A 14,469-nucleotide genomic window follows, 5' to 3' on the forward strand; every position below is an offset into this window, starting at 1 on the left:
CACGCCTTTCATCCCAGCACTCAGGAGGTGGAAGCTGCAATGTGAAGAGTCTGAGGCCAGCTTGAGCTACACAGCAAGACTATATACATGGCAAGGGAGGGGAGTATCAAGAGAGGCTAGGAGTGCTGCTCAGTGGTAGAGAACTTGCCTCCTGAATGTATGTCCCTGGGTTTCGCCCTTAGCACCCCCAAAATAAAAAGTCCACTTTCTAAAAAAGCACCCATAAAATTGTAATAATTACAGTAATAAGGGCTGGAGAGATGGCTCAACAGTTAAGAGCACTTGTTGCTCTTGTTTATGATACAGATTCGATTCTAGCACCCACACGGTGGCTCACACACCCCTATAACTCCAGGTGCAGGGGATCCAATACCTTCTTCTGACCTCTGAAAGCATCAAGCAGGCAGATAAAATACTCATACATATAAAATAAATCTTAATCATTTCCTATTTTGAAGCACTTTAGAGCTAAATAATAATCATCATAAAGGTTGAATCCATGATCAGCTCAGCAGGTAAAGGAGCTTGATGACCTAAATTTCATCCCTGGGATCCACATGATGGAAAAAGAGAGTTAACTCCCATAAGCTGTTGGCTGACCTCCACACGTTGGCTGTGACATGCATGTAACATGCCTGTGTAGCACTTTTCTCTGAGATTGAAACATTCAGCCCCATAGGGACGCTCCATAAATCAGAAGGTAAACAACTCAAAATAGCTTCAGGAAGTCCCTGAAACTGACCAGATTCACTAGGCCCCTCCCTCTTAGAGTAAACAATAAAGACTGCTGAAAGTCATTCTCACACAAGCCAAACTACAAATAATAAGTAAAAAAATAAAACTTAAAAGCGTGATATGGTGGCATACATTGAATTCCAGCTACTCAGGAGGCTGAGGCAGGAGGATCACAAATTTGAAACTAGCCTGGGTAGTTTACTGACATTCAATATTAATTAAAAAAAAAATCTCTTAAGGTTCTAGGGTAGTAACTCAGTGGTAGAATGCTTGTTTAGACCAACTGAGACACCTGGAAAGGACAATCTCCAACCTATTGAGCCTCCTGCAGGCTGTGCAGTGAGCTCCAGGTTCCTAGCTTTGTGAGCCGTCACCCATGCAGGGGTGGGCCTTGGTGATGCAGCTTTCTTTGAGTCCTTTCTGCTCCCGTAAGAAACCTCTCACCCTCTGCGGTGGTTTGAACAGGAATGGCCCCACAGACTCATGTGTCTGAATGCTTGGCCCATAAGGAGTGGCACTGTTAGGAGATGTGGCCTGGCTGGAGGAAGTGTGTCACTGCTGGGGTGGGCTTTGAGGTCTCCTGTGCTTAAGCTATGCCCAGCGTGGAACACAGTTCCCTTCTGCTGCCTGCTGATCAAGATGTACAACACTCAGCTGCTTCTCTAGCACCGCGTCTGCGTGCACGCCACCATGCTTCTTGCCAGGCTGATAATGGGCTAAAACCCTGAAACTGTAAGCCCGCCCCAATGAAATGGTTTCTTTTATAAGAGTCGCCATGGTCATGATGTCTCTTCATGGCAATAAAACCCTAACTAGGACAGCCTTATTCCTGTAAGTAACCCCAATAAACTTATTGGTTCACCAACTTGAACTTCGATGGTATCTACACTTTTGTCTGTTTGGGGCTCCCTGTCTGGGGAGAGTAGGCGTGTGTGTGTTCTGTCTCCCTGGGATCAATCAGTCAATCATAAAGGTTCCTAAAGTAAAGTGTGTAGAACTGCAGTGTAGGTCAGTGATAGAGAGTTGCCTGGCATGTTTAAGGCCTATGCGTAACCTCGGTATCACACACACACACACACACACACACACACACACACACACACACACCTGTAGTCCCAGGACTTAGGAGGCAAAAGGGTGGCTACAAGTTGGAATCCTAGGTCCTGTTTAAAAAAAAAAAACAAAATATAAAAAATAACTAATACTGTATGATTTTATTCACCTATCCCATCAGTTGCTGATAAGACAGAAGTCAAATTTATAAAACAAACAAACAAACAAAAAAAAAAACCAAAACAAAACAAAAAAAAAAAAAAACACAGTTTGTGTGTGGGGGTTGGAGGATGCACAGATGGGGGACAGCTCAGACATAGCTCAGATTGTTTTCTTTCATGCACAAGGTTCTGTTGAGTCCTCAACACCCCGAAGTACATATTTATTTGTTTGTTTGTTTAGTGTATCTGTGTGTAGTGTGGGGCCTAAGGACCAAACTCATGTCATCAGTCTTGGTGGCTAGTGCCTTTACCCACTATGCCATCTTCCTGGTCCCTTAATAAATATATTTTTGGGCTGGAGAGATGGCTCAGAGGTCAAGACCACTGGCTGTTCTTCCAAAGGTCCTGAGTTCAGTTCCCAGCAACCACATGGTGGCTCACAACCATCCATAATGTGATTTGGTGTCCTCTTCTGGTGTGCAGGCACACATGCAGGCAGAACACTGTATACATAATAAATAATAAATAAACCTTTGAAAAAATAAACATTTAAAATAAATAAATAAATAAATAAATAAATAAATAAATAAATAAATATATTTTTTAAGTAGTGAAAAATAAAAACAAAGGGCCAACAGGATGCCTCAACAGGTTGGTGACTTGCTATATAAGCCTGGTTCCTGCCAACTGGAGTTCCATCCCTGGAACCCACATAAAAAAGAACAAGGAGAGAACCAGTTCCGCAAAGTAGTCTGAGCCCATTAGACATGAAGTGCACACACAATAAAGAAAATTCAAAAAATACATTTTAAAAGCTTGAAATGATGGCACACATTGAATTCCAGCTACCCAGGAGGCTGAAGCAGGAGGATCACAGATGAATGACACTCAATATTAAATTTTTAAAGAATCTCCAGGGTACTAAGGGCTCTAACTCAGTGGGTAGAATATTTGTTTAGCCTGCACCCTTTATTTCATCCTTGGAACCAGAGGGAGAGAAAAAGCAGACCTCTCAGCAGGTTCCCTAAATCCCGGATATCGTGTGTCTCCTAGAATACAAACTGGGGTTGCAGCAATGAGAATTATTGAGTGATGGTGCTGGAGAGAGAGCATGGCAGTTAAGAGCACTGGCTGCATTTTCAGAGAACCCAAGCTTGGTTCTCAGCACCCATGCCAGGAAGCTCACCATCACCTGTAGCTCCAGCTCCAGGAACTCCAACTACTGCCTCTGGCCTAAGTGGGCACCTATACTCGCATGCCCATCTCCACAGGCAGACACATACACCTACACCTAATTAAAAATAATAAAAACATTGTAAAATCCTAAAGAATTATTGAGTGGCAAGTCACATGAAATCGTATCTTCTAGAATACTTGCATGAGTATAATCTTGCAACAAGTCTTTCTAATTTTTCTTACATTAAAATTTTTTATTTTGTGAGGGGTTGGAGAAATGGCACAGCAGCTAACACTGGCAACTGGTTTAACACATCAAAACTGTTGTTGAAAGGGACCGGTATTGGCTCAGGACCCCCAAGACCAAGTTCTCAGAACGAAGGAGATTCATTTGCCCCAGGGGGTCAAAGGGCAAGGAATAAGAGACAAAAGACAGCCAGATGGTGGTAGTGGTGTTTGTCTTTAATCCCAGCACACAGGCAGAGGCAAGTGAGTTCTAGACCAGCCAGGTCTACAGAGTGACCTTGTCTCAAACTCCCCCCCACCGCCCCAGAGAAAGAGAAGGGAAGGAAACAAGGGGACGGGGAAAAAGGGATTTATCCTGAGGTGGGAGTGGTAGAGAGGGACAAAGGACTGTCTCTGACTAGAGAGGAAACAGGCACATGGAGGTTTATAAAGGAACAATGGGGAAACCCCACGTAAGGATGAGGTGTTTCATTTTAATTGGGCAAGTTAATTAGGTGAGCCAAAGGGGGCTTTTGATTGCTAGACTTCAACATTTTGATAGCTGGACCTTGGTAATCGGCCTATGGGAGGAGGAAGTGGCCAAATAAGGGAACAGACCTTCCGCAGCGAGCTTCAGGAATGTAATCTAACGGTTTTTTAGCAAGGCAGAGAGAATGAGAAGGGCAAGGCCCTACAGAGCTATGTTTGCCATGCTCGGGCTGACTGGAATCCCAGTTGCCACCAGCCTTTCAGTCCCTAACTTGACCTTTGGGACACTTTATACATTTTACTACTATGGAAAAAAAAATTAGTGGCTTCTTACTGCTCCAGGGTAAAGTTCCAAATTCTTATTACAGCTTGTAAATCTGAACAACCTGCTTCCTGTTTACCTCTCCTGCTTCAGCTGCCTGGAACCAAGTTCTCTAGCACAAGGAACAATTTTATTCCTTCCATCACAGGGCCTTTGTGCAAACCACTAACTTTTCATCTAGCCAATGGGGTGACCCTCCGTTATTCTTCAGGTCGCATGATAACATTCCTGTAGGAGGCATTTCCTGGCCTTCTAGCCTAGACCAGACCCCAGTTCCAGGCTTTTCAAGAGCTTATCTCTCTGTAATTATTACACAAACTCCAGGAAGTTCTCAGCCAAGTTTGTTTTGTTTGCTGTTTTATCAAATGCCTGCTCCACAGAAAATCCTTTTTTAATGTTTTCCAAATGTGAACTTTGAAAGTGTGGCTCAGCCTAATTTCACAAACCACCAGGCCAAGTCCACAAGATGAGGGCTGGGCTGCCATCCTGCTGACTCGCTCTGTACAGCTCCCAGAAGCTCCGCCGAGCCTCAGCTTATAGCTCTTCATTCACTGTCCATCTGATCTGGATGAAATGGCAAGACATGGCTACTTCCTGAACATAGGAAAATCAGCACATTGATTTAAATTCCCATTGACTGAGAAAATGCTAAATGCAAGGGATGGTAGTGGTGGAGCAAACGTAAGCAGGGTGTTTACATTTTTTTACAGTTGTTTTCATGTATGTATATGCTTGCATGCTTGCTTGTCTGTGTGCAAGCCATGTGCATGCATGCAGTGTCCAGAGCAAGAGTTACAGGCAGTTGTGTGATGGATGTAGGTGCTGGGAATTAAACCTGTGTCTTCTGCAAGAGCAGCAAGTGTTCTTAACAGCCAAGCCACCTCTGTAGTCCCAAAGTGTATGCCTTTTGTTTGTTAGTTTTGGTTTTTGTTGTTTTTCTCTTGTTATTTGTCCTAGTTAGGATTCTGTTGCTTTGATAAAACAACTTGAAGAGGAAAAGGTTTATTTTAGCTTGCAGTTCATAAATCCGTCACTAAGGGAAGCCAGGGCAGGAACTCAGGGCAGGAACCTGGAGGCAGGATCTGAAGCAGAGGTTATGGAGGGGCACTGCTTACTGGCTTGCTTCCATGGCTTGCTCAGCTTGCTTTCTTATGGAACCCTGCACCACCTGCCTAAGGGTGGCACTGGCCACAGCAGGCTGGGCCCTGCCACATCAAGTACTAATTAAGAAAATACTGACCTGGCAATACTGACCTTTGTCATTATATCTAGCAATTTGTTTTAAGTTGACAAAATGCAACCCGTTGTTTTTGTTTGTTAATTAAAAGAACGAATTTTAAAAGTTTAAAAAGAGGACATGCCAAAAATATTGCCTAAAATTCGGACTGAAATAGAAGTATGTATTGTTGATTCACATTCTTTTGGAAGTACCAGACAATACTTTTAGATAGTAAGGCTATTAAAAGGTTAAAGTCTCACCAGGAGAAGCCAGGTGCACACCGGTAAACCCTTGGTCCTACCACTTCGGAGGCAGAAGCTGGAGGAGCAGGGCATCTGGATCATCTTTCTCTACATACTGAGTCCAAGGCCAGCCAGCCTAGACTATGACATTCAAGACCCTATCTAAAAAAAAGTAAATAAACATCAGAGATAAATTTCATATTACTTAGAGATGATAAAAGAATCAATGAGTAGTTGAGTTTAAAAAATGAAACATCTCAGTTCTCTGGAAGAGAGGCAGATGGATTTCAGCAAGTTCAAGGGGCCAGCCAGCTTGGTCGACATAGGAGTTCCAGGCCAGCCAGGGCTACATAGTGAGAGCTTGTCTTTAAAAAAAAAAAGAAAGAAAAAAAGAAAACCAAACAAAGAAATAAATCAAATGGTTTCATTTCTATAGCACCCAATAAAGATAAACACACCTAGGAATAAACTTGACAAGAGATGGTGAGGAAATACATGGATGTGCTACAACTCTGACAGGAAGCACCAACACCGAAGATGCCAGCTTTTCCCAGTTAATCTGTATTAATGTGCTAATCTGTCAGTGCTGACACCGACAGGGGCTTGTTCGGGACTAGGGCAGGCAGGTATGGTTCTCAGTTTGAATAGTGCCACAAAGGGCTGTGCCTGAACAGAATTTGTTTTCTTTGTTTGTGTGTATTTGTGAGTGTGAATATGCGTGAGCTTGAATATGTGAGAGCGTGAGTGTGTGTGTGATATGAGTGTACACTGACTTTCAGGAGTCAGTTCTCTACTTTTACCATATGGGTTCTGCAGCTCAAACTCGGTCATCAGGCTTGGCACCACGTGCCCTTACCTGCTGAGCCATCCTCATGGCCCTGTTTCGTTGAACTTCTCCTGCTCCTTCTTTATTTTGTTGAACAGAATGTAGTAATTTAAAAAATAGAATCTAGACACATTGGACTAATTACTAAGGTTCGTGTCATTTGGCTCTAGCATGACAAATGAGAAGGAAAGATTTATGTCTGTGGAGGTGCCGCCCGCCATTACTCACTTTGTGCAGAAGGAAGTTGGATCTCCTTTTCATAGTCAACCTTAAATAACCCGTCCACTTCGCTGGCCCAGCAGACTCCTGGGGTATGTGTTTTCCTGCCATACAGTCTTGACGAAGGCCAGCTACTGAGCGCCTAACTCTTGGATCTGCAGTAGTTGCCTTTTACGGAAGGAACAGTCAGCCCGAGCCATCCTTCAAGCTCTGGTTGCCTCCACTGGACAGTGGTGGATGAGTGGGTGGGTGGCAGGGGACTTTTTTTTTTTTTTCTTTTTTCCCAAGATAGGGTTTCACTGTATAGCTCTAGCTATCCTGGAACTTGATCTACAGACCAAGGTGTGGAGCCGCCTGCCTCTGCCTCCTGAATGCTGGATTTAAAGGTGTGTTCCCCCACCGTCTGACTAGGGAGCAAGAGACATTTTAAGGTTTTTGTTTTGTTTTCGATAAAGATGAAATCATGCACACAATCACAACTGCTCCTTCTGAGCTAGGAGGACGTGGCCAGCCCAGATTTCTGGTCACCAATAGCGCTGCACTTGGCCTCTCATATGGTAGGTATTGAGCGTCCACTATTCCTTTCATAAGCCCTGCTTTCCAGCGGGCAGGGCAGCGGGATGTGTGGGTGTGCCCTGAGACGTAAGGCCTGTGGCAGAAGACACATGTATGCTGGGCTTGAAGAAATGACTTCCTTTATCTGTGCCTGGTTTCTCATTTGTCAAGAGAGTGTCCGCCTCGTGGGTGTTGAGAAGGTTGGGCCAGTCCATATTGCACGTGTAGAATGCTTCTCTGCAAGCACTCGACCATTCTGCTTAACATGGACACTGAACCAAACCTGGGGATCCTCCCAGAAGTGCCTTTGAAGGATTATATTTTTTTTGTGTGTGTGCTTTCAATTTTGCCTTTGGTTTTGTCCCAATGGTCTAGTGTTTCCATATAAAACCCAAGAAAATAAAGGATCTCAATCTTGTTTTTATTTGCATGTGGTTACAGTTTATAAATACACTTAACCATTTTTCTCCTGTTCCCAAACTCTCCCCAATACCTGGTAACGCTACCCAAACCCCCATTCCCACTGTCTCGCTATCCTCTCCCCCAGGAGCAAGGGAGAGATGCTCCTTCATGCGACTTCATCTTTACCCAGGGTCTATATTGGTCCATATGCTGTGAGCCCTCAAGGCCTCTGAAGTTTGGGGATGAGCACCATGAAGCCTTGCAAGGTCCCTGTGATATCCTTGCAAGTAGCCCTGTGACCAGCACCCTGCTTTGCCGTGTTCAGAATGCAGAGAGGCATGGTGAGGTCACAAGCCTTGCCCATGCTGGAGCCTGAATGGGTGAAGCCTCTGGGAGCTGGTGGGTCTGCAACAAGGTCTCAGGCTTGCTCGGGCAGCAGTAGGAGTCCTGGGCGGGCACTGCCCTGCTAGTGTCCGGTTCTGCTCTGAAGAGGTGTCTGAGGCTAAGTCCCTTAGGGCTCTGCTTCTCAGAGAACTACCCAGACCCTGTAAGTCCTGGTGTAGAGCAGCCTCAGAAGAAGGTGCTGGACCCCTCTCCTCCTTGCCTTTCCCAGATGCCATCAGGCACGGGTTCCTTGACCCCATCAGAGGGCATGGCATCCTAGTGTCTCTGTCTCAGCCAGATGCCAAGCTTTGCCATCCTCCTGGTAAGGTGTAGAGAGCTCAGAGGGGCCAGGAGCTCCCTCTTCAGGCGTGGGGTACGGAGGCTCAGGGGGAGCTGGAGGGTCTCCAGGGCCCCGTGTGCCCCCTAGCACTGGCCCATTGTATATATAGATATTGCCAGTGACAGTCACAGAGCCTCCTGTCACATGAATGCCATTTGCACCTGTGGGAGAGAAAGCTGAATGAAGGGATGCTTCCAGGATTCTTATCCCCTTTCCTCCCAGTGCCACCTCCCTTCTTCTAGTCCTTCCTTTGAGCCAGGGTCTCACATGCCCAGGCTGTGCAGTGGAGTATGGCTCTGAAATCCCGATGCTCCCATTTCCAGGGCTGGGGCTATAGGTGTGCACCCAGACCCAGCTTCGCTATAGCTTTCGTAAGTTCTGAACACACGCTTCTGCTTCATTCAGGCTCTTCCCTTCGTCTTGACTCTGGATCTTTTTCTTTCATCTGGGCCTTATTCCTTCTCCCCGCCAGACCACCGTCCCTCCCTCCCTTCCTCCCCACACTCCCTTCTCCCTACCACCTATCCAGCTCACCGTGGGCCACCTGGCCGTGTTCCCCAGGCTCAGCCTCCAGCTCCCTGGCCTGGGCCAGGGGGCTCTGCTGTTGTAACCCCACTTCCTCCAAGGCTGGGGTTACTGGGGGTCCACCAGGGGCCGGGGACAAGTCTCCAGACAGAAGAGGCTCTGCCAGGTCAGGGTCAGGAAAATGTGGGTTGGCTCTTGGAGGGGGGCAGGGGGTAGACTCTTCTCCCTGTAGAAGAGGTACAGAGAGAGAACCATCCACCGTCAAAGGAACCTTAGTTTCCATGCCCTACTCCATGTTCTCTGGCAACTCCAGAAGACATGTATCCATGCTCGTCGCCATGCTTCTTGCCTCAGGGCCTTGGTGCTCGATGCTTCTCCACTTCCTAGGTCACTTTCTTCAAGGGTTCCCTGGTTAGCTTCCTCATTTCTTCAACTCACGACTCAAATGTGCAGTGTATCAAAGAGGCTTCCCTGTCCACTCTGTCTAAAGGGACATGACCAATCCTGTGCTGTCACTCACTGCCCACCTCTCTTTTATTATGGTTGCTACCCAATACATATAATCTCACGTACACACACATACACATATGTATGCGTAATTATTGTAGTGCTGTTGCTTTGGTCTTCTTTGAGGCAGGTTCTTATTCTAGCCCAGGCTGCCCTGAATTTCACTAACTAGCCCCAGGCTGGCCACAAACTCATGGTGAATCTTCTGCCTCAGCCTCCCAAGTGCTTCAACTACTGGACTGAGACAACACCCTGGACAAATTTTTCTTTTTCCCTCCTGTGGCACTGGCAATGAAGCCGAGGTCCCGTATATGCCAGCTAAATGCCCCAACATCCCTGGCCTTTGCACTGCACTCTTGTTCCACTCGTGTGCAAACTCCAGGATGGGAGGTACTTTCTCCGGCTGTGTGTCTGCCTAGGATGGCAGCTGGAACATGGCACTTAGCAAACAACCAGAGCAATGAGTGGAGGCTAAAGTCCGCCTTCCCTGACCTCAGGGCCCCGCCCCTCCTTGTTGCCTTCCTCCCTTACCTCCGGATGCTTCTTGAGTAGAGTACCTGAAATGAAAAACAAAACGGGTTGAGAGGCCTCCTGTTCCCAACCTCCCAACTTCTACCCCAAACCACCATGTGTGGCTGCCAGCCCTAGTGTCCCAGAGGACAATGATATTTGTCACCCTTATCCCTAGCGTCAGAATGAGGGTTGGGAAGAGAATGGTGTCCAGCACCCTGAGAATCTTGTGCACAAGGGTGTGCCTGTGAATACCCCTCCCCTCTGCCACCACCACCCCCATGTGGGGTTGGGGTAGGGGCTCCTTCCTACCCAGCTTTCTGCAGAGAGATGAGGGGAGCCTCTTCCAGGTGCAGGCCAGGATAGTGGTGAAGAGCAGAAAGAAGACCAGCGGCAGCAGGACGGCTAGCAGCAGCATTGTTCCTGCCAGGACAGCAGACAAGAGTGATGACACCAAAAGAAGTGGGGGAGGGGAGGAGAGGGGAAGCTTCTCCCAGAAGTCAGACAGACCTTTCCCTCTCTCTAGGAGACATTTCCCTTGGGCTGTAGACAAGGGGCTGATGCCGGCCTTGGAAAAGATCTTTGGACCACCACAAGAGATCCTGTCCTGATGGTGGTGTATAAACCTCTTGGAGTCAGCGGGTGAGAGATGCTTGGGTATCTGGTTTTCAAGGCCGGAAGTAGGTGGAAGGCAGTGGGGAGGGGAGGTGGTGTTTGGGTCCTAATGGGAGAGCCCCGTTTCTGTGACCTGGCTGTCCTACAGAGGGGCCACTGGGCCTGAGACTGCCCCTCTGTGCCTGTGACATTTCTGAGCCTGGCCTATGGCCCTCAGGGTACAATCTGCTCATCCCCTTGCTCATGACAGGGCTCAAGGAAGGGCAGAGAGATGGAAGTTCATTTCCACAGGCTTGTCCGCACTAACTCACACACAGCTGTGGTGCATGCAAGGCACGGAGAGAAACTGGACCAGAGTCTGGACACCTAGGGCCCTGTCTTTCAGTCAGTTCACCTATTCAAGCACCAGTTTGCCATATATAAAACAATCAGGCTAACAGAATAAAATCCTGGCTCTGAAATGCCAGTGACATTTGATGAGTAGCTGAAATTTTCTAAGAGGGCCTGGGAAAGTATTTATGATACGCTGTTAACTGAAAAGCTAGTATCCAGGGGCTGGAGATTAGCTCAGCAGTTCAGCATCTACTTAGCAGATGCCAGCTCCTCCCCCTCAAAAAATGTCAAGTCATAAAACATCTCTATCACTCTACTTTTATCGAAAAATATATATATAGGTAAGAAACTTAGGTACAGACATTAACAACAGAATTTATACACACACACACACACATCCATTATCTCAGGCTAATCATTTAACATCTCTGTTTTCTCCTCCCTTCGGTGAGGATGAATAATTCCACTCTATAGAATCGTTAAGCAAATTAAGTGGGATCACTGAGGGGGCTCAGAGTAGTTAGTGCTCAAGCTATAGTGTAAGCTATGATTACAAATGTCTGGTTATTCAAAAAGGTTACACCACCCTGCCAATTAGCAATCACTACAGTCATCAGAAACAACCTACAGTCAGCCACCAGGCTGGGAAACAAGTGGGTTTCCTAGAAGACAGAAACCAAGAAACAAGAAAGCCTAGAAAGAGTCAAACGGGGGAGCGTGTCTCCAACAGAGGTGTGTAACTGAACAGTGAGGTATTCAGTTAGCAAACGAGCTCTGTGACGGAAGTGTGTCCAAAAATAATGACGAAGTCAGGCAGAATTCCGTCACAGCATAGGAGTGCTTCCTGGCATAATGTGTTTAGTTTTCAAAGTGTGTAAGAAAATAGTCCAGGGATGTTCTAATCCCCAAGGCTCACTCTGTAGCCCAGGCTGTGGTCAAATTCTTGATTCTCCTGCCTCTGCCTTCCAAGTGCTGGGGATTACATGGGCATGCCAGCACAGCTAGCTTTCTAAGTTTTCGGTCTTGGGTGGCACTGGGATTCAAACCCAGGGTCTTGTGCATCCCAGGCAAGCACTCTACCACTGACCTATCTGCTGACCCCTTCCAATTTCTTTCGGGGTCTTTCTTTCTTTTTCTTTTTCTTTTTTTTTGTCTAATCCTGGGAGGAAAGATGCATGTTTCCCGGGTTTCCTGGATGAGGGAGATTGAGGCGTTTGCTCAGATCCTGCCTCGTGTCCCTCAGCCCAGCATCCTACCTGGCTGTGGTGGATTTTTACAGATGGTGTCAGAGTCGTGGGTGCCTGGAGCTACTTCCACCAGACCCTGGTCCTCACACCTGTGGAGGAAACAGGACTCTGAGCTCTCCCTGCTCCCTTGGTTGCCCAGCTCCGGGAACACACAGTGGGGGAACGGCCAGGTGAACACAGGGAGTCAAGATGGAGGGGATGACAACCTTTGGACTTCCTGGAGTGGGGGAGGGGCTTGGGAAGGGGCACTCTCACCTGGTATGGGGTTGGCAGCGGGCTCTGAGGGAGGAGGTGTTCTGGAAGTGTCCTGGCTTGCAGGGGACACAGCTGATGCCAGTATCCGTAAGCTCATCTGGCAAAAGAAAGGCCAGTCATCGTGAGTGGACAAGTGTGAGCCCAGCAGGGGGCTTCCTCTACGCCTCCTCCTTGCCAACCAATCTGTACTAGAGCTGTTACCTTCCCCAAGCTTGGCTTTGCAGCCTGCCATTTTGCCCAAGCTTCCCCAGGGCTGACAGGATCCACCTTCAGAGCTCCTCACACCAGTCCCAATTCAAGTCTTGCAGACCCCCTCCTGTGAGCCCTTTGCATGAAACGATAGGTATTTTATGCCAAAGAGGAACCACGCACACAGCACTATGCTCCTTGCCCTGGACTCCCAGCCACCTTCCACTGGCTGCCTTCAGTGACCTCTGACCTGTAACCTCAGCTTCCGTGCCAGGTGGGCAGTTTACAAATTCGCAGTGAACACACTCATTGGCCGAATACAACACACAGGTCATCCCTGGCTTACAGCGGCACTCGGGTTTCCGGTCACTGGCGCAAGGGGCGACCTCCTCAAAGCCCAGCACTGGTAGGGAGAGGGAAGAGTCAGGGAGGAGCTGGGGTCCCCAGCATTACCCATCATCCAGGTGCGTCCCCACTCACCAGAGTCACAGGGGCGGCACACCTGGCAGATGCTGAGATGGTTCCAGTGTTCATTGTAGTAATTTGGGGCGCAAGTCTGGCAAGCTGTGTCTTCGTTGGGGCTGCATACAGCAGAGACAAACTTGCCTGTGAGGCGAGCGAGGCAAGAGGGCTATCAGGAGACGAGGAGTTTTAATCCCTGTCTATTCCTGTCCCTGCTGCTTGCTGCAAGCCGTGGAGTCTGCCTGGCCTTGGCTTGTCATCCTGCCTTCATGGCTCCGCAGCTACCTCTTCAAATCTCAGTACCCGTGTGCCCATGGCTAGTGCTTCTCCGTTTTCCCAGCGTTCGTGTCACTCTGACCCACCACGTAGGCTTCCTAGGACTGTTCTCACCTGGGGGGCAGCGAGAGCAGCAGATGTGATGATTGGGCTCGTAGTATTCCTTGTCCTGGTCCCAGCATGTTTGGTTTTCAATGCGATATGGGGGCACCTTCCAGGGGAGGCGGAGACAGAGAAGAATGAGGCAGGGACAGCTCTGGAGGACAGTAGGGCTACACAGAAGCCTGCCCAGGCCCCTTTTCCCACTTGGCCCATCCCACCCAGCCCCTCCCTCACCGGCTGGGGCTGAGTTGCCACCAGGAGCCCGCAGAGTCCCAGCAGGAGTGGCCCCCAGGCCAGGCCGCGGGGAGAGGAGGCCGTAGGCAGGCGCATGGCGGCCTTTCGGGGTCGGCTGACCAGATCGGGTGGAGGCCTGGGAGGAAGGTGGGAAGCCCGGACGTCCTGAGCAGCGGTGGCCACGACTTCCCAAGCCTGGCGGCTGGGCCGACGTGCCCCCCGGGGGCCGGGAGCGGCCGGGCCTGGCCTCCAGGGCTCCAGCGCCGGGCTCAGGAAGTGGGAGTGGAGAGAGCCGGCCGGGGGCGGGGGCAGGGAGCTCTGGGAGCAGAGACCGGCCTGTCGCAATCGCGACGGGGGGAAGAGGAACAGGCTTGGCCGCCTCGACGCAGGGCGGGAGGGGGTGTCCGGGAAAGCACGTGAGAGCTGCGAGCCCGGAACCCGGCCTCCACCTTTCTTCGGAAGCCTGGCCCCCAAAGGGGCGGCGGATCAAGACCACCCCCTGGTGGAATGGGGGGCGCGCAGAGCCAGGGCCTGACCTCCAAGAACCTAGGGCAAAGCTGACCTGGGAACACATGCTTGTTGAAGCAGAGCAGTGGACTGCTGGGTGCCAGATTTGCAATGCGGAGCCTGCAGGGATTTGGCAGTGCACCCGGCTGAGACACCCAGAGGTCCCCAGGAGTTGTAGCATCTGGTCAGTCACCCGACTTGTCAGAGACCGAGGGCCTGCCCCACTCTGACTTTTTAAAGAAAAGTTAACACAGTAACAAGCCACCAGGCCTCCATCTCACTGGCCCACCCACACTACGCACTGGTGGGCACACAGGACACAGTGAACCAGTCCTTCTGTTCTCTGGGAACCTCTTTCG

The 14,469-nt window shown here is 49.0% G+C and overlaps 1 protein-coding gene across 1 annotated transcript; it reads right to left on the reverse strand.

Moving 5' to 3' along the window:
* Positions 1-7,622: 7,622 nt before the first annotated feature.
* Positions 7,623-13,919, reverse strand: Ltbr (lymphotoxin beta receptor). The gene is made up of 10 exons (XM_055609348.1): positions 13,604-13,919; positions 13,382-13,478; positions 13,010-13,135; positions 12,780-12,932; positions 12,341-12,437; positions 12,095-12,174; positions 10,203-10,313; positions 9,912-9,937; positions 8,883-9,099; positions 7,623-8,509 (listed from the first exon to the last, which is right to left on the reverse strand). Exons 1-10 carry the CDS (start codon positions 13,697-13,699, stop codon positions 8,268-8,270), a joined length of 1,245 nt encoding a protein of 414 aa, XP_055465323.1. The 5' UTR covers positions 13,700-13,919; the 3' UTR covers positions 7,623-8,267.
* Positions 13,920-14,469: the final 550 nt, after the last annotated feature.

The sequence above is a fragment of the Psammomys obesus genome, unplaced genomic scaffold, assembly GCF_907164565.1.
Source record: "Psammomys obesus unplaced genomic scaffold, mPsaObe1.curated_primary_1811, whole genome shotgun sequence".
Lineage (NCBI taxonomy): Eukaryota > Metazoa > Chordata > Mammalia > Rodentia > Muridae > Psammomys > Psammomys obesus.

What these genes read in the sequence shown, in the direction of transcription:
- Ltbr (XM_055609348.1), bottom strand. Translation starts at nt 13,699, where the DNA reads ATGCGCCTGCCTACGGCCTCCTCTCCCCGCGGCCTGGCCTGGGGGCCA. An exon ending in CTGCTCTCGCTGCCCCCCAG is followed by an intron (nt 13,136 to 13,381) that starts GTGAGAACAGTC and finishes CTCGCCTCACAG; the next exon opens with GCAAGTTTGTCTCTGCTGTA. An exon ending in ATCTCTCTGCAGAAAGCTGG is followed by an intron (nt 9,938 to 10,202) that starts GTAGGAAGGAGC and finishes TTTTCATTTCAG; the next exon opens with GTACTCTACTCAAGAAGCAT.